The sequence below is a fragment of the Artibeus jamaicensis genome, unplaced genomic scaffold, assembly GCF_021234435.1.
Source record: "Artibeus jamaicensis isolate MK-2021 breed Jamaican fruit bat unplaced genomic scaffold, CSHL_Jam_final scaffold_916, whole genome shotgun sequence".
In the NCBI taxonomy this organism is placed as follows: Eukaryota; Metazoa; Chordata; class Mammalia; order Chiroptera; family Phyllostomidae; genus Artibeus; species Artibeus jamaicensis.
Genome location: NW_026522059.1, coordinates 31,818,425 through 31,845,008, shown reverse-complemented (window position 1 = coordinate 31,845,008; position 26,584 = coordinate 31,818,425). Strand labels below are relative to the sequence as shown.

The following is a 26,584-nucleotide window of genomic DNA, read 5'->3' as shown; positions in this document are numbered from 1 at the left end:
GGTAGCTGCATTTTATTTAGGATCCAGGGCAAATCAGAGAAAGTGGGCCCCGGCCCTGGAGGAGGTCCGGTCTCGAACTAGCAGCCAGGACCGAACAAGACGTAGCAATTAAGGGAGCAGCCGAGAGAAAACGTTGTGGGGTCCACTGTGTCTGGATTTCCTGCCGGGGCCCCCTGCTGCCTTGGCGCGCAGTGACTGTTTCTGCGAGCGCGCTGGGAGACTGGACGTCCAGCCAGGAGCCGGGTTCTGCGGGGCTCGAGGGCTTCGCTTCCGAAGGGGGGAAGCGCTTCGGGGTGTGGAGGGGCAGGCACCTGGGCTCCAGCAGGAGGCGGGACGGGGGGGGGGGGCAAATGGACCACAGGTCCAGCTGTTTGCACTTAAAGGTGCGCTGGGCTCGGGAGCAGCTTTTCCGGTGCCTGGCAATTGCCCCGCCACCTCCCGGCTGCAGCAGGCTGTCCCTCCCTCCGCTGTTCGCCCTCTCGGGGCGCCGCGCCCTGGGAAGCTCCGCACCCAGGGCCTCACCTCTGTCCTCCTTTCGTCTCCCCGCGCCAGGCCTTTTCGCTCGGCCCTTTAGAACCTCCGGCTTCGTTCCCCACAGCCTGCATTTCTCCTAGACCCCCAAATACACCGTTACTTCCAAAGGCGTGAACCCCCTACCCCTGCCCCGCACCCCTCACCTCTCACCCTTCCCGGTCTGGCCTTGGCTACCCTCTAGGTACAGACTGCCTCCTCCTTGCCCAGTGAGTCTCCCCCCTCCTCCCTTCCCGCCCGCCCCTCTCCATTCATCCAGCCATTGTCTCCCGCCCCCTCCTCCTTCTTTCCCCAGGTGGCCTCCTCCCCCACCGCTGCCACGTCGTGGTTTAAAGGAGCCAATGGGCCGGCGCCGCCAGGTGTCTCTTACCTGCACCACGTGGGGGAGGGGGAAGGGGCGGGCAGGTAGAGCCACATCCCAAAACAGAAAAGCTTTCAGCCATTGCGCGCGCCTCCGGGGGGTGCAGCCCTGCTCCAGTCTTTTTGCATAGAAGCTAGGGCCATTGAATAGAAAAAGGGCAGGTCTGCTGCGCCCTCCTTCCCACCCCCCTTCCCGCCCAGGGTGTGGAGCACTGGCCAGGTGTCGGCTTGGGTGGTTGGTTACCGCCTTTTGCACCAGCAGCGGCGAGGAGGAGGAGGGGGGGTGGGCGCTCTTTCCTTTTCTTTTAGGAGAGGTTTTAGCACAGGTTTTCTCTTCTCACTTCCACTCCACCTCACCGCCTCCCGACCCCCCTTTTCCCCCTCCCCACCTATCGTCATGACGGCGTCTCCGGATTACTTGGTGGTGCTTTTTGGAATCACTGCTGGGGCCACTGGGGCCAAGCTGGGCTCGGATGAGAAAGAGCTGATCCTGCTGTTATGGAAAGTCGTGGATCTGGCCAACAAGAAGGTATTTCTCCACATTTCTGCCCAAATGATAGGGGTAGGACCAGAAGTTTGTTGTAGAAGTTGGCGGCGGGGGGGGTCGGTAAACAAGTGCTCTAGTTTCTTCACTTGTGAGGGGAGACCTGGGGCCTAGGGATTCCGGAGTAAAACCAGGCTCGTTGGCCAACAGCCGTGGAGCCATTTCAGCCCTCCCAAATCTGGCTCAGGTGGGCCGGCCGGCGCCGCCGAGCCAGGCTCTCGGCTAGTCTGGGGACGCCCCGCGGAGACGGGCTGGAATCCTTGGGGCCCCTGTGTCAGCTTCCAGGACTTTTACGTCCTGATCCTGGTGGGGGTGGGGTCGGAGGCAGGGCCGCGCGGTCCTCTGCGCCCGAATCGCTGGCGACGAGAGAGCTTTGATTTTCTGCGACCAGACCCCTCCGGAGGCGTGGGCCGCCCCAGTAGGGCAGCGAGGGAGGAGGGCGTGAAAGAGGCCCCCGCACTGAGGAAGGGGGAGACTGACTCCTGTGTCTTCCCGTCGGAGGTGGGACAGTTGCACGAAGTACTAGTTAGACCGGATCAGTTGGAGCTGACGGAAGATTGTAAAGAAGAAACTAAGATCGACGCCGAAAAGCTGTCCTCGGCGCCGCAGCTGGACCAAGCACTGCGACAGGTGACAGCCAGGGCCGCGCCGCCCTCCCCTAGCCGGGCCACCGTGGCGTCCCCCGCGGTGGGCCAAGCCTTACCAGTCCCCAGGCCATCGCCCCGCCGTCCACGTGCGTTCCCCGGGTGGGGGGCGAGGCGCCGGGCAGCGCGGGCGGAAACCCAGCTCCGAGGCCCGGGTCGGACCTTTTGGGAGGAGGTCACTTTTTCTCTTCATCTCCCAAACCCCAGGGTCTGGGACCAAAATTCTCTAGTTTTCGAGTTGCTTCCTGAGTCATTCCCTGGGCCAGAGAACCAGCCGGGTTTTTACCAACTGAGGGATGAGTGGAGTTTGAATCCTAGCGCCCCCGCGCCCCGCCGCACACCGCAGCTGCGCGTGCACCGGGCGGGGGTTTCGGTGCGTGGCTCAGCCCCGGGGCAGGGGGCGCTCGGGCGTAGACCGCGCACTGGGCACCGCGCGCCTGGTTTCAGGATTCTGAACTCGCAAAGGCTCGGTTCTGGTACCAATTTTGCTTCTTTAAGTGACCTTGGTCTTAGCTCCCGGGAGGGTTTGCAGCCCCAGACAGAGTTGCTCGTGGGGTCCCTGTGAAAATGGTGGAACCCTCTTTTTGGAACTGAGGTGACCTAAAACCCAGCATCTTCGGGGTGCTGACCAAATGGGAGTTAGGAGGAGGCGCTAAACACCTGTGCACAGGTGCGTGTCCGGCGCTCTCACCGCCCCTGCCCTAGCACACGAGTTGCGAATTATAGGGTAAAGTCATAATTTGAGATGTGTTTCAGGAAACGTGTTACCGGGCTTTCCAGAGTATCTGTATACCCATTACCCACGCTGCCCAACTGGCTTCTTTCTTAAGCCTACAACAAAAAGTAACACCGGGGAATGATGTAATCTAAGGGCAATCTGCTGATGAAACGAGACCTTTGATTTAAAAGTCTTGTATTTTTCGCAGAAATAGAAGGGGATAGGAACGGACGTTAGAATGTGTTTTTCTGAGTTCTCCCGTGCTTAACTGCGCGTCGATTGGAAAGCCTTCCCTATTTTAAAGGAAGCTTAGACCGTTTGCAGGAGGCTGGTCTTTCTAATTATGTTGCTTCTAGCGCCTGTTCCCTTTTCATTGTACTTTTGCTCGGTTTTCTCTGGTTACCACCAAGTGGGGCCGCTTTGCAGAGTTTGTAAATCCTGCGTCAGTTGCATCCCGTGTCTTGTTCTTTTCAGTTTAACCAGTCAGTGAGCAATGAACTGAATATTGGCGTAGGAACTTCTTTCTGTCTCTGTACTGATGGGCAGCTTCATGTCAGGCAAATCCTGCATCCCGAGGCTTCCAAGAAGGTAAGAGTGCTGGCTTCCCAAAAGCGATTGGATCTTTGGGGTGACTGGAGGCTTTTTTAAAAAATGGCTTATGTAAGTTTCTCGATTTTAAATAGATGCGAATGGGGAGTTATTGTTTCGTGGGTACAGACTTTCAGTTTGAGAAGATGACAAAGGGGTAGTACTGATGGTTGTGCAACAATACGAAGTATACTTAGTGCCACAGAGCTGTACACTTAAATTGTTAAAGTGTTAAATATTGTGTCACGTATATTTTACCACAATACAAAATTCATGACACTTTCATAGAGATGTTTGAGATTGCATTAATTTTGAAATAACTCTTTGGTGACTTAATGAAAGTTTTCTTTTTGTTTATGTTGCATTTGAAATGCTTGACATTCTCTTTTCCAAAGCATATTAGCTGAATTCTTTACACTAAAAATAACTACAAATAGCAGAGAACTGTATTTTAATATCCTATAATATTCCTACTGTATGGAAAATCCTTTATCCCAGAAAGGAAGGAGCAAAGAAGAAAAGTTCAATTAAACCTTTTAAATTGTAATTCTAATAATTTCGTTTAAAAGTTTGTGCTGGGAAAGTAAGACTTTGCTGCATAACCAGTGAAACATTAATTATAGTGCACTGTGCTTTGTCTGACTTAAAGTAAATGTTTCAAAACTAATTGAATCCTGTATCAAAACAACAGGGTCAGCCCCATCTTTTACCTTTTCTTATCTTTTTGGTAGTAGAAAACAGTGTGGAGTGAGAAAAATACAATCTTACTGTAGATACACCAGGATTTCTCTCCCTGGGAAGGATGAGGAGCTGTGGAAAAATGGAGAGATGGATCACAAACCTAGTGCAGCCAATCACTGCTAATACAGTTCATTTGATCAACCTAATTAGTTTGAGCTATAACTTGAAAGGGTGGAAGCAAAATATTTCTAGGGAAACTGTATGAAGTAGTTCTTGCAGTGAAAGGTTTAGAATGACAGTTGATGTCACAAGTGAGTAGCCATTGAGATCTTTCTCTTTACTCCAGTACGTAAAGGGGAAGAAATAAAGTAAATGTATAATGATAATGTAAATGTTTGAAGGAGAAACTCAAGTTCCTGTATCTTGAGGGTTGAAAAAATATCATTCCCTCTGTAGGAACCTTAGTAATTATTTGATTAAAAGGGGGGGGGAGTATTTTTTGTTAATTCAATGCTTGGCCAATTGCTAGGTATGCTTGCTTGATCCTGAAATATACATATGAGGATTTCGCCCCCCACCCCCAAACTCATAGGAGAGATAAGACTTAATTCTTTATCTATTGAGCTGAGGGAAAACAGCTGGTTTTGCTATTTTAGATGGGCTGCCTTGCATATGGAAAAAACTCCAGAGAAAAATTTGAGACATTTTCCTGAGTCATTTATATTAGGATTTTGATGAGGAAAAGGGAAACAATTGATTTAGTATCATAAAAAATAAACTAAATTTAGTATTATAATAAAAGCAACTCTATTTATGAAGGTAACCTAGAGAAAATGGTAAAACAAAAGTAACGCTGCCACTCAAAAAATAAGAAAGTGTTTTTTTCCTCATGAACATATTTGAATATCTTCTTTTAGATTTTTGTACAAAAGCTTTATTTTTACAAGGAGCATTCACACAACACAAACCTTTTAGCCTACTTAATAGTCCACTGTTACATCAGTATCTTCTGTAAGCACTAACTAAAATACTCAGTATTTTAAATGGATACAGCTATTTCAACCAATCTTTTATTGTTGAACATGTGGGTGAATGTCATTATAAATAGCTTTCAAATTAACATGTTTGTCAGTAATCGTGAGGATGCACGATTCTTTCGGTAACTGTTTTGAAAACTGACTGGTGAAGTAATACCTGTTTTCAATGTAGCATGAACAGGTTACATCTAACAGAACACAGCAAAGGAAATTTAGATACAGACATTATTGCCTCAAAGGTTGTGGATTACAAACTTTATAAAGTCTTTATTTCCTTGACTTTCTAAGGTACAAATGAGTAGGAATTCCCAGTAAGTGAATACGATAGAAGATTTTGAAATTTTAAGAATCAATACAGTTCTAAAAAAGTCTTTGGAAATTATTCAGTGAGAGGTTTTTTTATCCATGAGGGGAAAAAAGAAACAATAGTTTAATATTTGCCCAGTTGCGTTGTTTAATCACTGTAAGAGAGTGGTGCTAGTAGCTCAGAACAACAGGTAACTATTTTTCCTTTGCCTTTGAGATTTTTGAGAGTTTTTTTTAAGTCTAACTTGACTGCTAAGGTATAGCCAGAGTAATGGTCAGAAAAAGTAAAATAGGACTCTAATTTGGCCCCAAAATAAATCCTTTTCAGGTAACAAGGAATTCCTTATCCTAATCTGATTTTAGTATAGGAAATATGCATTATTAGAACCCAGCATTTAAAACTACTGTGTCTTAGAGCAGAATCCTGTGTTTAGGTAGACATGGTAAAGGTGCGCATATGAGAACTGAGAGTTGATTTGCTGCCCAAAAGTACAGGTAGTCTAGAATGATGACAGCTAGAAAGAGAGCATACTTTCATTAAGCAGAAAATATAAAATACAGCAGCCAAATGTATTACAGCTTCAGAAAACTTTTTAATGGACTGTATAGTGGAACACAAACATTTTAATCAATTGCCTTAACATTGATGAGTCTTTTCCAATGAGACTTACATGTAAGATATAATACTGTAGCAGATAATAAAAACACCCTCATGTTCTATTAAAAAACATTTAAATATTGTGGTAAAATATATTTTTCTTAGATTCCTAATTATTAGGGAAACGGTTGACTCAGTTCATCTAGTTAACAATGTATACCTTGTCCTCCCTCAGAATGTATTATTGCCTGAATGCTTCTATTCCTTTTTTGATCTTCGAAAAGAATTCAAGAAGTGTTGCCCTGGTTCACCTGATATTGATAAACTGGATGTTGCAGCAATGGCAGAGTGTATCCTTTAAGTGATTACCCAAGAGACATTTGAAAAGATAGCTGCAGAGAAATGGGCAATTCAAGAAAGATTTTTGACTTTATCAGTGTGTGGATGACAGTAGCCTGTCTAAAACTTGTGTATGTGCTGTGAAGAACTAACAGTACAGTTATGGGGGGGGAGGTTGAAGGGGGGGTAGGAAGAGGTGGGAAAAAACATCTGTCTGTTACCTCTCTCATGTCCCCAACTTGGGACCTGGCTTGCAACCCAGGCCTGTGCCCTGACTGGGAATCAAACTGCACCCTTTTGGTTTGCTGGACAATGCCCAGCCCACTGAGCCACACCAATCAGGGACAATTATAGGCATCTTTTAAAGTAGTTACTAATTTGCTGAATTTCAATAGTAATTTAGGTAGATGAATTTTTGTGAGTTGAATAGATCTAGAGTAGAGTTTAATTTTGTATTAAGGGAGTAGCTTGGGGGTTTTGTGTGTGCGTGTGTGGGGGGGGGTTTGTTGTTATTGAGGAATGTGAAGACTAATTTCTTTGATACTGATTCCAGGGCCACTTGTTCTTGATATCTTGGTTTTAGGGTTTATTTTGGCTTTTGAATGGGTAAGAATTTATGGGTTTTTTTTTTTTTTAAGTAGTGGGTATATTCTCTTTACAAACAGCTGTCCATTGGTAATCCTTTTAACTTTCCATGGGATTGTGGAATATATATAAGATTGTAGTGATTACAATAGGCCATTGTTTGAAATAAAGTGAGGTTAGGATTTTACCCCCCAATTTTTTTTTACCAAGATAGTAGTATATCTAATGCATTGTGTATTTAAAAGTAAATTTAGTGATCACAAATCCTGTAGTCATGAATGGCCCATCATTTTTCATCCAGTGAGTCTTTAAAGTACTAATTAATAAGCAGTCATGTGCTAACGAATCAGATGGAATACTGAGTAATAGCAGGGGTAGGTGACTCACCTAGAGCCACTGTGAGAATCGACTTGAAGTTGGATTGGAGTCCCTTTCAGGAACTTGTGGATAATGGATGTTTATTCTTAAACTTTCTCATTCTTTTTCAGGAGTGAAAGCCTGGTTTTTGTTTTATTTCAAAATTTCTCGATTGAAAAAAGTTGCTTGCATATTTTTCCTAACCACCTGTAAGCAGGTCAGACCCATCTGATTTACCTTCTTATGGGAAGCAGTTAGCTGCAATTTTGGATTAGCTGGTTTAGCTACTGGTTAGTTACTAGTTTAGCTGCCAGTAGCGCTGGGAGAAGGGTACAGGAAGCACATTTTGAGGGAATTCTTGTAAGAGTTTCATTAGGAGGTTTGGGACAACACAAAAATTCTTTTTGTTTTGTTGGTTTGAATGCTGTATTAATTAATTAGCTCAGGCTGCCCTAACACGTACCATAGACTGAGTGACTTAAAGAACACACTTATTATTTTCTCACAGTTTTGGAATCTGGGAAGTCTAAGATCAGGATGGCGGCATGGTCATTTTCTGGGGAGGGCTCTTCCTACCTCCTCACTGTGTTTCCAATGGGTCGGGGGAGAAGTGGAGGAAATATCTTTTCCCCTCTATATCCACAGTCCGAACAAATTACGGCCCCTTCCTTATGGCCTTAACTGCCTCCTGAATACTGTCTCCAGATATAGTCACACTAGAGGTTAGAGTTTCAACATATGAATTTGTGGGAGGGATGCAGTTCAGTCGGTAACAAATACTAAACTGTTTGCTGCAGTGGTACAAAATAGAGAACCAACAATTCTAAAAAAATGAATCAGTGGATAGTGGAGGGAAACCCTAGTAAGTTATCTTAATTTATAAAAAGACAATTTGCATGGTCAAGTCAATATTTTAAGAATTGTTTATCCCTGACTATTCAGCTTCCTCTTATAGTAAAGAAAGTTTTTTCCTGGTGATTACAGGTCAGATAGTAGTAAAAACTTCCATAGCTACAAACAAAAGATTTTGATAGTTAGGTATTTTGGTTTTCTCAATATGTTGACAGTTCAGGGAAAACTCATTAAAAGTTCATCTACTTTTCCCTTCTTGGTTTCTGAAGAGTATTACATGTGTTAGAATTTGGGTTATTATTAAACATTTTTGAGATGGTAAATTGGGCTTTTCACTTGCTCTATGCTGTATTATCCACACAGCCCAGAGCATGTTACTTTTGGAAATAAAAAATTGCATGATCTGACCTTTAAATGAAAGGACAGGATGCTAGACCAATTATTTCTTGTCATTCCTTTTAATCCTCGTTCTATAACTATTTGTTGGCAGTTCTGATTCAAATGTCATGGAGATGAAAATCAAATATAACAGATGAATTGTGAATAAAGCTAAGTCAGGCTCCATTTCAGGTCTGTCACCCCTGAAATTTTATGAAGGATATCATGGTAGCTCTTAAGTAATACAGTTCATTGAAGAATTAGGCAATTGTATATTTTTTTAAAAAATAGCTTAATTAAAGCCTAGTTTCTTTCTGGCTTACTTAAGAAGAGTCTTAGGTTTATAGTTTTATTGTTAATCAAGAAGTGGGTTTTAATCTTAAATGGTTTTATTAATGTTTCTTTGTGTGTTTTCTTTCCCATTCAGCAGGTAAGGAATATTATTAAGCTTTCCTAACAGTGGTTTTTGTTTTATATTGCTACTGTGATCAGTTGTTTTATGACTCCTATTCAGAGGAATCGCTATTTCCTTGAGTGGGCCACCAAACCAATTCCTCAGGTCAAAAGCAATTATACCCGATTGGATTACCAACTTATCTATGCAAAGGCTTTCTCCAGTGTCTGATGCGAAGAGCTGTCCTGTTCTTTAGACCCCTGAACATCTTCCTTTGTAATATGGAATTGGCACTAGATTGGAGAACATAAAGATGATCATTACACATCCTTGGTGGCTTTGCCAAGTAGGAGGAGAGTCGCTCGCTCCTGAGGGGACTACCTGTTCTGCTAGGCAAACCAGCAGGGCGAGGAGGCTCTTGCCAACTCCTGGAAAAAGGGCCAAGCAAGAAAGCAGGCAGCTGTGCTCTCCTAGGAAAGTCACTTGTCTTCTCCACACCTCAGTTTTATCTCTGGTTTTCCCAAATGAAAACTTCGTATCAGGTGCTGTGGAACCAAGAAGTGTGGTGATTTTGATTTAAAAAATGGGTTTTAGAAATTTTGTTATTTTAGCACTTATTTCCCCCTGTGGTCATCGTGCTGGTTCTAAAACCCCGTGGAGTCAGCGCTGGGCCTGAGTTACGCCAGGGTCTGTGCTGTCCCCTGCTTTTTGAGTTGTGCAGTCCCGGCTGGAAGAAGACCTGGGTCAGTGGGTGAGCTGTGGGTGGTGTTTTGCAAGCTCTTTACTCAATCGGGTGAGGTGGCTTGGGGCCCTGTGATTTGTTGTTGTTTTGAGGAAGATGTTGTCTTGGATCCCTTGTAGAAATTATACTCATTGTCTCCTGATGAGAGGACATTTTGATTATGGGACTATTTATATAAATGAGTTTACCAGTTTTTGAATAGAGTATGTGATCCTGTTTTATCCCTCTCAAGTTGGATGGAATTAGTTTCTTCTGGTTTCTTGACCTGTTTTCGTAAGCTTTGTTATTTTGTGAACTGATTTGTTCTTGTTAATAAGTCAGGGTCTGTCCTGTTTTGTTTAACTCCACCTTGCCACGCCTTTATTAAGGACTCATTTTTAATAAAGTTTGGCCTTGTAAGGAGGGCAGATGGAAGGGCTGTCAGTCGTGATTCCTACGTATATCCCACCAATAGTCTCACAACATCCCAGTGGAGGTGCTGCTCCCCCTTTTTTACAGCTGGGGGAACAGGCTTGGAGGTGTCTTAGCTCAGTTAGGAGTGCCAGCTTTTGGTCCTGAGTCTGATGTGAATGTCCTGCTCATTAACTAGGGGATAATATTCTAGAGGGTGGGGCTGGCGTTTAAAATAGATGATCTCCCTTATAAATTTACATTCTCTGTTTCCTCAGCACCTATTGAGTCAACTATTCAGCAGGAAAGGGAAATTGATTTTGCAAAATTTCTAGCCAGTTATAGGGTATTGCATCTGTAAGTGCTGATCGACATTGTTAGCAGATACCATTTTTACCTTTTCCATTATCAGGGTTTAAAAAAAATCACTAAACCATTCTCTCCTGCCCATCCAAAGATTAGTCATGGTGTGTATGTGTGTGTATTTCACCACTTCTCTCAGTGGGGAGGTAATGGGTGTATGTGTGTATATGTGCTGCTGACACAGTGACATTGGCTTTTTTGTTTCTTTGGTTTTTTTATATATTAAAGATGTTCATATATAATGAAGTGCTTAAGAACATGAGCTCCAGAGTCAGGTATGTTGAGGGTAAATTTATTGCACCTCTCTACCTTACTTTTCCCATCTTAAAATGGGCATGACTATTGTGAGGAATAATGAGGCAGTATCTGCAACCACTTAGCCAGTACCCAGCCTGCTGCACACTCTCCAGAGTTGACTGTGGTCCTTCAAGCCTCACCAGGTTGTTGGGTGGCTCTGATAAAGGAAAACAGCTGCCAAGAACTTCGAAAAGGACTTCCTTATTGATTTAAGACAATATTTAAACTGCTTTACACTTCAAAATTTTTTTAACTCTGTGCAGGACTGGATATAGACTTTTTAAAGCATCCACTACATGTTAGTACAGGTAAATTTCAAGGTTAACTTCACTTCTCCTTTTGTAAAATATTGTGTGTTGTGAGTGTAGTTCATTCTTCTCTTGTGTGCTTATTTTGATTAATTGAACTTGGCGTTTGCAGACTCACAAAGCTTCGTTGCCCTGTGTAAAAAGTGGAAATGCTGAATCCTGCTTGGTATGCTGAGCGTATAAAAGGGATTTTAATTTTTAAATATTACCAAGTGTACAGTAAAGCTGGTCTAGTGGTTGACCTTGGTAGCTAGAGGGGGGAAGAAATTATCTTTGGCATCGTTTCCATATGATGTGAGCCAAGTCGTCAAATACTCTGGTTTGTGGTAATAAGTTAAAGGGCTAGAAATACTGCATATCCTTGGCTAGTACTCAGAGATATGTTGATTATTTTGTGTGGTTCATTTTAATTATAACTTTTAAATTACGAGTTGGGAATTCCAGGATAATTTTTTGTTTTAGAAGGCTTTAGAAGGCTTGTTTTATTGTCCTGGAATCTCCCTTCCCTTATTTATCCCATATAAATGTCTTTTTCTGAAGTAAAATCTACCTCCACTTCTCTTTTGTCACATTAGCCCCAACTTCCATCTTATTTCTTCTAAGGCAGCGGTCCCCAACTTTTTGGCACCAGGGACCGGTTTCATGGAAGACAGTTTTTCCACTGGGGATGGGGTGGGGTGGGAGGGGGCGGTTTCAGCATGATTCAGGCGAGTTGCATTCAAGCTCACCTCCTGCGGTTCGGTCTGGTTCCTAACAGGCCTGGACCTAACAGGCCTGGACTGGGACTGGTTTGTGGCCTGAATGTTGGGGGCCCCTGCTCTAGGGTATAACTGAGTTGTCAGTTTTGTTATACATTCAATGTGTCACTTCGTTACAATAATATTTGCTAGGGTAGATATTTTTCCCCCCTCTTGGGGAAGAGTAAGCCTCTGAGGAATAGAATTAAAACTATGGTTTTATCTTTTTCCAGCATTTATTATTGGTATAAAAATGTTTTTGTTGCCTTGGCTCCTAGGCATTCTTGCCTTCCCATAGCCATTCTTGATTGGCTTCTTTCAAAGCTCACTTTAAAATATAGCAGATCATTTATAGAACCTATTTTTTAAATTATCAACTCATGTAAGGGTAATTTGCCACTTCTTTTCTTTAAGTAATTGTAGCAAATTCAGTTCTTAGGTAGAGCACTAGTTAAACTTTTCTCTTGCCATGTTTTGTTTTCTATTTCTTTGTTCATTACTATAGGTGTTTTATTGTAACGTGTGTGGCAATATAGGCAGTTGTGTTATCCTGCAAATAAATGAGTAAACAGGATAAAAGGGGAAGAAACAAACTTGTCATCTGAGGGGTCTCTAGCAGTAAAAAAAATGGCTTCAAGTTGAAATTTTGACTTGGGATGCAATTATAATGTATGATATTTAAATTATAGTTTAAATTTAATTGCTCCACAGTGTATTTGTTATTTCATATATGTGATTTTCTTAGGTATAAACTAAAAACCTGGTTTTAAAAAGATACTTAGAAGTGAAAATTGGTTCTTCTAGAACCAGATGTGTCCATTTTCAGGCAGTTGGGAAAGGTAACTTTTTTGAGCAAGCTAATGAACTTTGTAAAATTTCTCTCTGTGAATTCTACTTTCGGCTAATAAGAGTGTGGGTTAAATCCTGAAACGTGTTTTAGTACAGGTGGCACTGAGGAAAACACTCCTCTTGTTCAAGTATAGACAAAAGTCTCTGGGTTTCTAAACTCTGTAGCACTTTGCTCAGTCTTAGCCTGCGATGTTGGTTATGTTCCCACCTGTCTGGCTTTACCCTTCCTCATTTCCTCATGGCACTTCTCATTTATCAAGCCTGCTGAGCCTGTTGGTGCTGTTGTGGCTGCCTCAAGGGCAGGATGAGTAAGTTGCATGACGAGCCATAAATCAGGAGGCACAGACTCGTCTTGCCTTCCCTCAAGATCAGACGTGCAGCAAGTACCTCAATCTATAATTATAAATTGATAGGGGAAAGAATGGGTACTAAACCTTTTTTTTTCCTCACTCCCTTTCATTAGTTCACATTGAATTTGGGTAAGGATTATGAATTGAACAAACCTTTCAGAGAGAGGTGTGTGTGTGTGTGTTTGTATGCACGGGGGTGGTTTGGATGTGAAGGAGGTTAGGTGACTTAACAGTAGTTAGGAGCTTAGAGCTGCTGATCCTTTTGGTGCGTGATGACTTAGAAACATGTTGGGACATGTTATATGGAACCAAGTTAGCCAAATGTCTAGAACATATTCGTTCAAAAAATTTCCTATCACATTTTACTTCAATATTATTCTGATTTAGTTTCAGATCTATAGCATAGTGGTTAGAAAAGCACATACCTTCAAGAATGGTACCTCTGATATTTCACCTGTACACCTGGCCCCATGCATAGTTCTGACGATGCTATTGACTCTATTTTACAGCTATAAATTTACAGCTGTAATTTACAGCTCTGTAGAACATATTCTTAATTAAAAAGTAGAATTCAGTAAAAATCATTCTTCAGCTACAATTCTATATCTACAGGATATGGACAGGATGCTTTACATTTTTGCTTTGGATCTCTCCCTTTTACTTGGCTCCTATATGTACATTTAGAAAGCCTTTCACACGGTATTGCTCAAAACGAATTGGGCAAAGCTTCTTGGGGCAGGAAATTATGTACGCATAGTCAAATCAGATCTGTGTTATGATTCCGGCTCCATTACTTACCAGCTGGGAAACTGAATGAGTTGCAGCACTTTTCCGAATTCTAGTTTCTTCATCTGTTTGGTTTTACTATTGGCAGGACTATTGTGAAAATAGAAGGAAATAGATGGTGTTTGGCCAGCTCCCTTTAAAAATATCTGTCGGATAAGGGTCTCTTACACGAAGGAGCGTTTCCTGACAATTCCGTAGATGGTTAAGGGGTGAAGTCAAAGCTATTGGAAACTATTCGTTTTCATCACTGGTTCTCAACAAAGGGTGGGTTTTTGTTTTTTGCCCACCAGGAAACATTCGACAATGTCTAGAGACATTTAAAATCATTATCAGGGTGGGTAGGAGCAAGCATGCTACCAAAAAAATCCTATAGTACACAGAAAACCCCTCCCAACGAAGACTTAACTGTCCTGCAGGCCAGTAGTGGCTTATACCATAGGGTTGTTTTCCATTTCTTGGATGTGTTTCTCTCTGCTCCATTCTCTTTATTCCTGACAAAGCTGAAAATCTTACTAGAATTGCCGGGCTCCAAATGATTATTCGGCAGCGACAGAGCTGGTGTGATAAGCTAGGCCTAGTCACAGCTGATCTTTCTTCTGTAAGGAACCTTCAAAGTACCCCTCCCCATTCTTCCACAGAAAATTCAGGGCGGTTGTCTCCCCAGACTATGCTTATCCTTTGGTTCTGCTTTTCTGTCCTGTCATCATAGGCTTTGAAAATGACAGTGAATCAGTAAACATGTTCCAGTACAGCCTCCCCATAAGTGACCATTTTTATAATGACTCCAACAGGTTGACATTGCTCTGTTGTTTAAGTATCTCCTGGGACTGATTTTTCTAAACTTCGGTGAGCAGCACATTTGTTTTATCACTGGCAGATGTAGAGGGTGTGATATTGTGTCTGTGTGTGTGCACTGCAGAAATCATCTACCACTTTAGCCTGGTGATTGTCCTATGAGTATACAAATGGGCGCCTGGTAAGTTCAGATTTTTCAGCCATAAATGTGACCCTTGGCGTGATTATATAAGGGATTATGAACATTGGTCGCCCAAAGGTTCTAGGAAGAAGGGGAAGGGCATCACTTATTGCATGCCTGTTTTGTGTCCTGGGCTTATTTTATGTTATTTAAGATTTACAAAATAGACACCCCAGGGAACCAAAGATGATCACAGCTTAAGCTTTGCAGATAAAAGCTGAAATTTAGTGGTTAAGTGGTGTGCCAAGGGTCACATGGCCGCATTTGTACATGTGATATGTTTAACTGCAGAGTCATGTGGCTTGCGAGGGACAGCACAGCATAGATTTGCCTGGCACAGTGGGAAAGTGACGCAAGGTGTCTGCTGGAGGAAGGAAGGAGGAGGCAGGGGGGGCGGTGAGATGGGAAGGAGTTTTGCATTGAGGCTGGAAAGGGATATTACTCATTGAATTGACTCTTCAGATGATTGGCTATAATGCTTGATGGAAGGGAGCTCTCAGAAATGTTTTAACATTGTACATCCTCATTTGAATAAAAAACTACTTACAAACTCTTAAAAACACCCTCCTTCATTTTTTATCCTTCTACCAGTCAGAAAACTATAAAATAAGGCAAACATGCTAATAACCACCACCCAGATGGCTATTCATTTTGTTTTTAAAATTGTGCTAAACGTGGTATACAAGCCCATGTTTATTTCAGGGTACAACATTATAATTCAGTATTTATATATACTGCAAAGTGTTTACCACTGTAAGTCTGGTCACTGTCCATCACAATACAATTGATTCCTTTCACCCCTTTTGCCCTTCCCCTCCGGTCTGTTCTCTGTAATCTGTGAGTTCTTTTGTTCATTTATTTTGTTTTGTTTTTTAGGATCTCACATATGAGTGACATCATCTGGTCCTTGTCTTTCTTTGTCTTATTTATTTTAGTTAGCATGGTATCCTCAAGTGTCCCTAAATGTTGTTGCAGAGGGCAAGATTTCTGTCTTTGTTATGGCTGAATAATATTCCATTGTGTATACAGGGGTGGGCAAAGAAGGTTTATAGTCGTGAGTACATGAACCATTTATTATTCACATTACAACTTTAAACCTACTCTGGTCTACCCCTGTGTGTACCAACCACATCTTTATCCATTCATCCAGGTTGCTTCCACATCTTGGTTATTGTAAATAATGTTGCATTGAACACAGGGGTGCATATATATTTTTTTGAATCAGTGTTTTTGTATTCTTTGGGTAACTGCCCAGAAGTAGAGTGGGTAGGTTATGTGATAGCTCTATTCTCCATTTTTGAGGCATTTCCAAATAGTTTTCCCCAGTGGCCGCACCAGTTTACATTCCCACCGTCAGAGGATGAATGTTCCCTTTTCTCCACATCCTTTCCAATACTTAGTTATCTTTCTGACAGTAGCTCTTCTGACAGATGTGAGGTGATCATTATGGTTTTGATTTCCATTGGTCCAATGATTACTAGTGTTGAGCATCCTCGTTTTCATTTTAAAGTTGAGAAAATACAGAGTCCATAGTATTATTTCTGTTTATCTGTTTTTAAGAAATTTGCATATTCGGAGCAAGAGGAGGCAAGAAATATAAAATAATACGCGTATTTGGCTTTAATTGGCTTTTCTTTCTCTTGCGGAATGGGGGAGGGGTTTTACTTGTATGTGTTCTATGGGTCCCAGTCCGTCAGCTCATGAAATCCTTAAACGGGGGGAAGCTGGAGGGCACATACCCTTAAATGGCCCATTGGGAGAATGCAGTCAGGGCGGGAGCACCTGCTCGGTGCTCCCAGCTCCTTTCCCCTCTGCTGCACGTGTGCTACAGAGCAGGCGTCGTAGGCAGTGGTGGGCCCGGCACTTAGCAGCCCTGGAGCCCAGTCTGCCAGCTTGGCCCCCCGTCCAGTTCCATTATTTCGTTCACAACATTTTTGATTTTCTAAATAATCCAAGGAACTCCTTTCCCATGAGTACTCTCAGTCCTTCTTTGTTAAGTAGGCTTCATCCTCAGCAAATTTTGTGCCATGTGTGAACATCGTGATTGCTACGGTGTACAGCGCAGATATCTGATACAGCGTTTTAGTGAGGTCTTTGCTGGAGGTATGGGAGGTTCACTGGGCTGACTGGAACGTGGGGCCGGTCGGTATCGTTGTATGCATTATACTACATTATAAAGTTGATGCAGATTTATACTTAAGACAAAGCGTGATTACAGCATTGAAATGTAAAAACTTCAATGACTGTTAGCTTCCTCAGATAACTATCTTAACAAAAATACATGCTTATTTTAGAGAAATTGCAAATTCATAAAACTTGGCGAAAATTTCTTTTGGGTTTCACCCTCAAACCCAATTTGAGCCATGCATTTCTCATTCCTGGCTTAACAAACAATGTTGATTAATCTTAATCTGTTGATTAAGAGCTATGTTGGCCAGTGTTGTCTCTGAGGGCTTGAGTTATTCCTCACAAATTTACTCTCGGAGAACAAGCATTTGTTGCCATCCAAGATGGCCATACTATGGGGCTCTAAAAATCTAGAAGGCAAGTTCTGAGTAGAGGTGGCATCACAAAAATAGTGTCACCAGTAATTCGAGGTGTCTTTTTTTGAATGGTAGGCTAAAAAATGTCATTTAGTACCTTAAGGTCTTAACTGATGTAATGATGTCTTTAAGCCAGCATGGTCATTGCCTTGTGCATGCTGTAACAATGTATAGAATAAAGGATTCTGTTAACTTTGTTGACTACTTCATGGTTTGAAACTAAACGAAGTCTCAGTATTCATGTATTTACTATTCCTCAACAAACAAATTTTTGTTGCTGATAGAACATCAGGACAGGGTCGATGTAGACATTTTACCTAAGAGAGCATTGGAGACTACAGGAAGTGTGGGTGAAGTCCAGACTGAAGGGATGCAGCCATGCTGAGATTTCAGAGAATTGGTGGTTGAGCCCTGGCTGGTGTGTGGCTCAGTGGTTTAAGTGCTGGCCTGCGAAGTAAAGGGTCGCCGGTTCAATTCCCAGTCAAGGCACATGCCTGGGCTGCAGGCCAGGTCCCTAGTAGGGGGCGCCAAGGGGTAACCACACTTTGATGTTTCCCTCCCTCCCTTCCCCTCTCTAAATAAATAAAAATCTTTTTAAAAAAGAAGATGAAAGAAAAAAGAGAATTGTCCATTGAAATACATTTTACTTGGCTTCTTAGGTCTGTGTGAGTTTAATTTGAGGTTAGAAGCAACCTTGTTTTACCTCCCCAAAATGTTTCCTTGACTTAATCTCCCAGGTTTAAATTTAGAGAAGAATAGTTCAGTCTCCCGGTATGGAGCCTCTCAAGTCGAAGATATGGGGAATATAATTTTAGCAATGATTTCAGAGCCTTATAGTAAGTATCACTGCGGTAACAGTGCAGGCCCAGAATTTGGTCCCACCCACTTTCCCTCACCCACACCTTTGAATTTCCTTTCACAGCTTCATCTCCCTAAGAGCAAAAACGATGACTTGTGTGTTCTCGTTTTTAGGTCACAGGTTTTCAGATCCAGAAAGAGTGAATTACAAATTTGAAAGTGGCACTTGGTAAGTATTTGAGTACTATTCCATTTGAGCCTTTTAATTTATTTTACTCATTTTGTGATATTTAACTCCCTTTATATTTTTGGCTATCCATTTTTCAATATTAGGTCATTTACATAAGAATGTTCTATCTTAAAGTGCGCTTGGATGTCAGGATTAACATTTAATGAAATATGTACATCCTTAGTCACTACGACGTTAACTACATTGTATGTTTATGTCTATGATTTTTATTTTAGCCTCTCTGAACTATCCATCCTCTCACTGGAAAACTTCCAAAGGAAAAACCATAGGCTTTAAAAGAGTTCACAAGATCTTTACTGAGATAATTTAGAGTATGCTCTATCAGCTTCCACTTCAAAGCAAAGGAAATAACTGGGGAGGAGTATGAAATGGTGGTATCTCTGTTTGTGATCACAGGTAGACCTGCTCGAGTTTGTAAATCACTGTAGTGAATTCCATGAAATTGCCTGGTGCCTGATGTGAACAGAAACTTCTGACATCTTTGCCCACAGAGAGCCTCTGAGGCCTATGTAGTTGCGAAGAAAGTGACTCATTGGGAAAATGTCCTAGGAGTATCAAAAATATGAATATAGAAGGAATAGAACATCAAAGATGTCAAAATATATCGTGCGTGATTTGCAAATGACTCATTAAGGTGTGGGCACTCCCGGGCATTTCCATAAACACTCTCCGTGATGGCTCCCGTCTGATAGAGGAGATGATTTAATGGCAGGCTGTGAGTGTACACGCATACTCCTGGTGTGGGTTAACTGCCGGCTTCACGGAGATCTTCAATTTTGCTGTCACACTGGGTTTAAAACCTACTGGTGTCCTGGCCAGTCTGGGGAAGGAATTTGAACTTATCCTTCTTGGTTCTAGAACTTAGCAGCCACCAGGATATTGGGAGAACTCAGCTTCCTGATACTGGGTGAACTGATACTGGGTCCTCTGAGTTTATGGCAAGCAAGCAGCAACTCACCTGATAGATGCCGTGCTGGGTGAGCCAGCTCTGTTGGCTCTGCATAGCCGGTTGTCTTTCTATAGTGAAGCCCTTAAAAAATATAACTTTGAATTATGCCCAGGTAATTTTTGAGGTTCCAGAGTAAAAACAGGCAGTATTAAAAGTCTTATCTGAACAGCAAATAAATAATGCCACATGTACAAATAAGCAAATTGTCTTCCAGGGGGCGATAGGTCAGGCTCACTAGCATTAATCATGCGACCTGAAATTATGCTTGATCCACAGCAGCAAGATGGAGCTGATTGATGACAACACAGTGGTCAGGGCCCGAGGTTTACCATGGCAGTCTTCGGATCAGGATATTGCAAGATTCTTCAAAGGGCTCAATATCGCCAAGTTGGTTTTCTTTCATCTCTAGTTTACTTAACAATCCCAAAGGGAGAATGGGTTTCCTCTCATTTTTTCCCCCCGACTGTATTATTTTTCCTACTGCTCTCTGTTCTGTTCTTTCCAAAGGGGAGGTGCAGCACTTTGCCTGAATGCCCAGGGTCGCAGGAACGGGGAGGCACTGGTTCGGTTTGTGAGTGAGGAGCACAGAGACCTTGCCCTGCAGAGGCACAAACACCACATGGGAACCCGCTACATTGAGGTACAGCCTCCCCGCCCGAGGTCCTTGGCGTCTTCAGTGTGACCATCAGAAGGCTCAGAAACTATTTACATTTCCCTCTCTTTCCTTAGGTTTACAAAGCAACAGGTGAAGATTTTCTTAAAATCGCTGGTGGTGAGTGCCTCTTATACAATGTGGCTATAAAAAGATTCTAAAATTTTATTCAAATATCAAGGGTAGATAAATAGTCTTGAATGGTTTTTGTTTCCCAGGAAAATATAGGAATCAACCTTATTTTTTTGATAAGAGGAAGAAAATGTCCAATAGTATCAGTAAGTATAATGCATGACACTGGCCCTAAGTTTTAAGTCAATCACTGTAGTTAAATAGCTGTTAAAAATAGTATTATTCAAAGGTGAAAAGGTCATATAAAGTCATGTACACAGGGAAAGAGTAGTTCTTGAAAGAAAATAAGTAATCTGAAAACTACTTTCAAAAAGCCACTTTAGAATCCCTGGAATTGTTGCTTGTTTGCTTGTAGTTTTTGTAGTTTTTCTCCAATTTTCTTAATTCATCGATGGCCATGAACATGGTAATGTTCTGCCTTCTGGTATTCGAGGATGTGTAGTGTTCTCAGTAATATGGTCTGAAAGAAGCAGGAACATAGAAAGTCTTGATCTAATCTTGAGTGATTTACAACCTTAAAACCTAAAAATAACAAGTACATAAAAATGTTAACCATGATTTGTCCAACTGATCTTTCCCTATACCTGTAACTAAATACTTTGTAAGGTTTTATAGCTAGTTTTCCCTTGCTCCTTTTAATATAATATCTTCCTATGTTACTGAATTTTCTTAAACATTCATTGCTGTTCAGTGATATATGTACCATAAATTTTTATTAAACATCCCTGTTGGGTATTTTAGAGCTTATTCCAACTCTTCACTCTAAGTATGTTGCAGTGAATGTTTTGTATCTCTGTATGTGCTGCTCATTAGGATGAATGTCTAAAAGTAGCTGAATCAAAGAATGTTGATGGACCTATTAAGAGACTGTTGACACCTATTGCCAAAATATACTAGGTTGACTTTCACCTAAATACAAAGAGCATTTTTATCCTTGCATTATAGTATAGCCTGGTAAAAAGCCTTTGCAGTTTTAGAACTTTAGTAACAGCACCCTGTTTATAAAATTGTCGGGTGTAATTCTGTTCTGGCTCTTATTTCTTAGGTAAACCAGGGCTTCCAAATTCATAGCTTCCAGTTTAATAGTATTTCCAGAGTTCCCGAAGTAATACTTGATATTAATTATGGGTAAAGTATATTTTGAATTGCTAGATGATCCTGAGTTGGCTTGGTAGATACCATTGTAAATTGCAGGTGGCAAAGTTAATTAATGTTCAAGTTAATGTCTGGGATTTCATGGTATGTGGGCAGTAGGATTAAGGGACAGTGTTACTAGTGTATGAGCTTGAATTATGTGCATTCGAATATTTTGCTCTGTGGCCGTACTGTACAACAGGCTTTGTGTTAGGCAGAATATGGATAAATGTTGAAACTGACTGCTAACCATATTTATTACACTGTTCTCTCTACTTGAGTATGTTTGAATCTTAATAAGAAGTAATCAGAAAAATAATAACAAAAATCACTAAAGTACTTTAGATGTAATAACTTATTCTCATAATTTATAAGGTAGGTAGTTTTACCCTCGTTTAACAGATGAGGAAACTATGTCACAGAAGTTAAACTTCACTAAAGTAGTGCCCTAGTAAAATGGTAAAGCCAGGACTAGGCCCAGATATTGTAGCTTCAGCACCTATGCCCTTAACCACCATGGTGATTAATTGCCTCTTCATGAGAATAATATGGTGGTTGGTCCAAAATTTAGTTGTCTGGCTACCCCTCTAATTGGGAGGTGTTTTATGAAAATGGGAAAGGAAAACTTTTAAGTTTGTGGGAAGAGAATTCTTTTTTTCCTGGGATGTTATTGTAAATTCCGGAGGGAGAGTGAGTCTTAATTTTGAATTCAGGGCATTGCCTAGAATTTTACCATTTTGAATTTGGTAAAGTTGATGTTTTAATCATTTCTCCCCATGCTTCCTAATATTTGTGTTCCCTAGGTACATCCAACGAGGTAGCCCAGTTTCTCTCCAAGGAAAATCAAGTCATTGTCCGCATGCGGGGGCTCCCATTCACAGCCACAGCTGAGGAAGTGGTGGCCTTCTTTGGACAGCATTGCCCCATCACTGGGGGGAAGGAGGGCATCCTGTTTGTGACCTACCCAGATGGCAGGCCAACAGGGGATGCTTTCGTCCTCTTTGCTTGTGAGGAGTATGCACAGAACGCGCTGAGGAAGCATAAGGATTTGTTGGGTAAAAGATATATTGAACTCTTCAGGAGCACAGCAGCTGAAGTTCAGCAGGTTGGTTTTCAGTAAATTAGTGGACGTTTTGCATTATTCCTGTTTTGTTTTGTTTTTTTTTTAATTTCTGAAAACAACCCTCCATTACTCATTGTTAACATGAGACTTGGAAAATACAGAAAGTGTAAGTGCATGAAAAAAACCTTGTTTCTTAATCAAATGACAACAAGCACTGTTAGCTTCTATACACACAGAACACATACCATGTGTTTTTTTGTAGTCTGTTTCAAAACAATATCTTGAAAGCATACTCATGTCCGAAAAAATTTATATTTAAGTTAATGTGTCTCATGGAGTTACATAATTTAAATTTCTATTATACATTTGGATTGTTTTTTTTTTCCCTGCCATAGGGAATTTCTAGATAAACATTCTTATAAAGCTCTTAATTTCTGACTGATTTCTTTAGAACTGAAAATAGGGCATGAGCTTTCAAGGTTTTCAATTTTGATGTCTTGCCAAATTTATTTTCCAGTGAGCTTGATCGGTTCTGTGCTGCTGGTGGCAAACTTTTCTTATGCCCTGGTACTTTCAGAATTCAGAATTGTTTTGAGGCACAAATCAGTTTCTAAAAACATTCGAAGGGTTCCTCGGCATGGAACCATCTCGAGCGTCTCAGGGCTTTCGGCTTTCGGCTTTCCTTCTCGATTTACCAGCTGAACCTTTCCCTTCCAGGGTCAGCGAGTGTTTCCTCGGTATCTGAGATCAGAATACACTGCTTCACAGGCTCTTTCAACCTGTTCTATTTGGGCCCTGTAGTAGAACATAATCAGTGATTCCTTTGGATTTTTTTTAAAAGCAGTTAAGACACTGACTCCACTATTATGTCTGTGAGTTTATGAAATGATTTTGTGTAGCTTCTACAAAGCCCATTGTATATTATGATTTAAAACAAGTCTATACCTTGTTGAAAATGAATATCAAATTCTGAATCTAAAATATGCTGTACGTACTTTGGGATTGAAATATTACAGACATCTTTCCCAAACTAGAGGGGGAATGTGAGATTTTTTTTTTCATTGAAAGAACAGTTTCATGGAAATAATTACTGAGAATAGACTACTCCATGGCCTTGGCTTCTTTCTATTGATTGGTTTGGGTGTAGAGTGTGCTACCTCTATGTGACTCTAACATACGGTAGTTTTGTGTGTGAGTGAGCTTCCTCTGCAGCCCCCTATTTCTTTTCTTTTTATTTATTTTTTATTTCTTTTTTTTAAACATGTATAATACTTCACTTAAAAATTTATTTATTTATTTATTTTTAAAGAGGAGGGAAGGGAGAGAGAAAGAAAGGGAGAGACAGAAACATCAATGTGTGGTTGCCTCTCATGTGGCCCCCACTGTGGACCTGGTCTGTAACCCAGGCACAGTGCCCTGACTGGGAATTGAACCAGCAACCCTCTGATTCTCAGCCTACGCTCAATCCACTGAGCTATACCAGCCAGGGCTCCGGCCCCCTATTTCTACTGATTTATGTAATAAGATTTGAAGTGGTCGTAGGCTCTGCACTCTCTTCTTTTCATTACTAATATTTCATTCAATAGCTATTTGCTCACTCCCTATTTGTCAGGTTCTGTAGGTGCAAGACCACTTCCTGCCTCAAGTTAGTCTATAACCATGCTTATTTTCTATTGTGTTCTTTCCCTAATGTTTGTGCTATGTCTGGATTGTACAATTTTTTGAAACCTTGCTGTCTTGTGGTTACATTTTCTTGGTTGTGTTTGTTCTTTGATTTTTTGTTGTTGTTATTTGGTCATCTTGTACTCAAATAGCAACTGGGCAGGTTGTGAATAAGGAAATTAGGGCACATATTCGCAAGTTCAGTTGTTTTATATTTTCAGTTTATGGGATGATAAAGTTTGCATGGGTCAGTTGTTCGAAAAACCCAGGGATACCACACATGGCATTTGCCCAAGGACTCCCTAGTATTATCAGCTAGTGGCCATGTTCTAAACTAACACGAAAATAGGCAAGAACTTTGAATTGCCTGGGAGCAGTTTTTTTCTTCAAAAGGTACTTGGCCTCATTCATTCTCAAGATAGCCAAATTCTATTCTATTTAAGAGTCAAGATCCTGTGTGTTGCCAGTGTCTAAAAAGTTCACTTGGACACTGATTATTTTTAGTTTTACAAAATTTAGTTCACTAAATTATTTTTTCAGTTTTACATTCTGCCATTCTATCTTTTTTGCTTTGGATATTATTTGCTTTATAAATGTGGCATTGTATTGTAATATAATCCATAATCCTTGTTTTGCCTTTGGCTGGATTACTGGGTTATTGTCTTTATACTTCTTGGATTGGAAGGTGGTATATGAAGCAATATTAAGAGGACTATTGGATTTAGAAAAATGAGATCTAATAAATCAGTACAACGTCCATGATTAGCAATTCCAGATATTTGTGAAAGTTGCAACGTTAAGGATATTTGCCCCAAGGCAGATAGTGTTGCATTGTCTAGTAGACAAGTCCTTAATCTAAGCGCATTTGCGTTTTGTGTGGTATATCCCCAGCATGCATTTGACGAAAGTGGGTGTCAGGCCTGCGCAGCTGAAAAGCACGAGTCCCTGTCTCCATGAGTGCTTCTCAAACTTTAATATGCCGTGCATCACCTGGGGGTCTTGTTAAAGTGCAGATTTCAGTTTGCTAGGTCTGGGGCAGAGCTGAGGTTGTGTATTTCTAACAGGCCCCCTAGCGGTGCCAGTGCCGATAGATAGCATTGGCATAGCCAGGCTCTAAATCCACTTCCGTTTTGCTTCGAGTACAGGTGCTGAATCGATTCTCCTCGGCCCCTCTCATTCCACTTCCAACCCCTCCCATTATTCCAGTACTACCTCAGCAGTTTGTGCCCCCCACCAATGTTAGAGACTGTATTCGCCTTCGAGGTCTTCCCTATGCGGCCACAATTGAGGACATCCTGGACTTTCTGGGGGAGTTTTCCACAGATATTCGAACTCACGGGGTTCACATGGTACTGAATCACCAGGTAAGAAAGTTGCTTACTGGGAAAGTGGTTTGCTTATTCTTATTATCAAAGAGTCTCATACAAGAAAAGAATATAGAGGTTTATCAGTTGTACAGTAAGCCTTGAAAGGGTGATGTAACTATAAATGCTAGAGGTATTTAAGGTGAACTCCAGAAAGAATGCTATCATGGGTATGATAATTCGAATTTGGTTCTGACTCTGTCATCACATATATCCATCAAATACTCAGTAGCATCATAGGACATTATCAGTCTAATACATCCTAGTGTTGCAGCTACTGAACTCTACCGTCATAGTGTGAAAGCAAACGTGGATGATACGTAAACCAATGACATTGTCTCTGTTCCAGAGTAGTTCGTACCCATCGGTTGTTTAGAAACAGTTTATTTTATTTCATATATATGTTTTTATATATATTTAGATAAAAGTTAGACATCAAATTACTTTCAGTGAAGTGTAAACTCAGTAAGGACTAGTATCTGCACCACCTAGAACACTGTGTTCGTAACAGGCACTCAAAGATACTATGAATTAATTGATTAGTAGAAACCTCTATAAAAATGTAACTGAGTTCTGTGCTGTGCAGAGGTATATATTCTAAGCATTGGTAAAGGAGTTCCTGGCTTAGTTCTCTTGATTTTGGTCGAATAGAATCATCTTTATTACTGGACAATATGCCAGTATTTTGTGCTATCAAAAAGACAGAATTCTAAAAACCTATAAACCCAGAATCCCAGTAAAAATTTTGGAACTCTTTTATTAAAAGCAAAGTTGTTTTAATTTTTGAAAATAAGATGTTTTTGATGAATAATGGGTTGAACATACTTTGTATTGGAATGCCGATGTTTTTCTAAACTGCTAGTATTCCACTTTCTCTTTTCACATGGAGATTTGGTCATGTTCATGACCACGATCCTGTCTCACTGGAGAGTGCATGCCCCTGGGTACAGGCGATCTGAAACATCCTGAACCCTGCCTGGTTTTCCACGCCAGCATATGCTCATTCTAACTCTTATGTCCGTGTTAAGCTATGCAACTTTTTATCTGAGTAGGTACCCTCTCAGCATGCTTCGTCAGAATCCTTTTGAATAAAATTCCCCATAATTCCTCATAAATCCCCTCCAGGGATTAGTTTGGTTTCTCTTTGGGTCACCATTTCTAATAATGTAGAGGCTATTATTACTCTTTAATTAACAACAGTAGACAGGTTTACCTATCATTGAACCACATGACCTATTGCAGTTGCACTTGGGTGAAATGCTTCTTAGATGATGGACAAGCTGTGAGCTGTCTCGAAGATGTCAGGTTTCCATCTTGGACTGGGTCT

At 41.3% G+C, this 26,584-nt stretch overlaps 1 protein-coding gene across 5 annotated transcripts in view; it reads left to right on the top strand.

The window, feature by feature from the left end:
• Positions 1-1,029: 1,029 nt before the first annotated feature.
• The window catches only part of ESRP1 (epithelial splicing regulatory protein 1), a 54,606-nt gene continuing 29,051 nt past the window's right edge, over positions 1,030-26,584 (top strand). For 4 of the 5 annotated variants that reach the window (XM_053660781.1, XM_053660784.1, XM_053660783.1 and 1 more), the window contains exons 1-11: positions 1,119-1,420; positions 1,937-2,065; positions 3,272-3,385; positions 6,243-6,357; positions 17,991-18,089; positions 18,226-18,280; positions 19,527-19,637; positions 19,758-19,890; positions 19,980-20,022; positions 21,972-22,273; positions 25,039-25,257. In XM_053660781.1, the coding sequence (XP_053516756.1) occupies positions 1,289-1,420; positions 1,937-2,065; positions 3,272-3,385; positions 6,243-6,357; positions 17,991-18,089; positions 18,226-18,280; positions 19,527-19,637; positions 19,758-19,890; positions 19,980-20,022; positions 21,972-22,273; positions 25,039-25,257 (1,452 nt within the window). In that variant the 5' untranslated portion in view covers positions 1,119-1,288. Of the gene's footprint in view, positions 1,421-1,936; positions 2,066-3,271; positions 3,386-6,242; positions 6,358-17,990; positions 18,090-18,225; positions 18,281-19,526; positions 19,638-19,757; positions 19,891-19,979; positions 20,023-21,971; positions 22,274-25,038; positions 25,258-26,584 lie in introns of all 5 variants that reach the window. The other variant, XM_053660785.1, reaches the window with a different exon arrangement.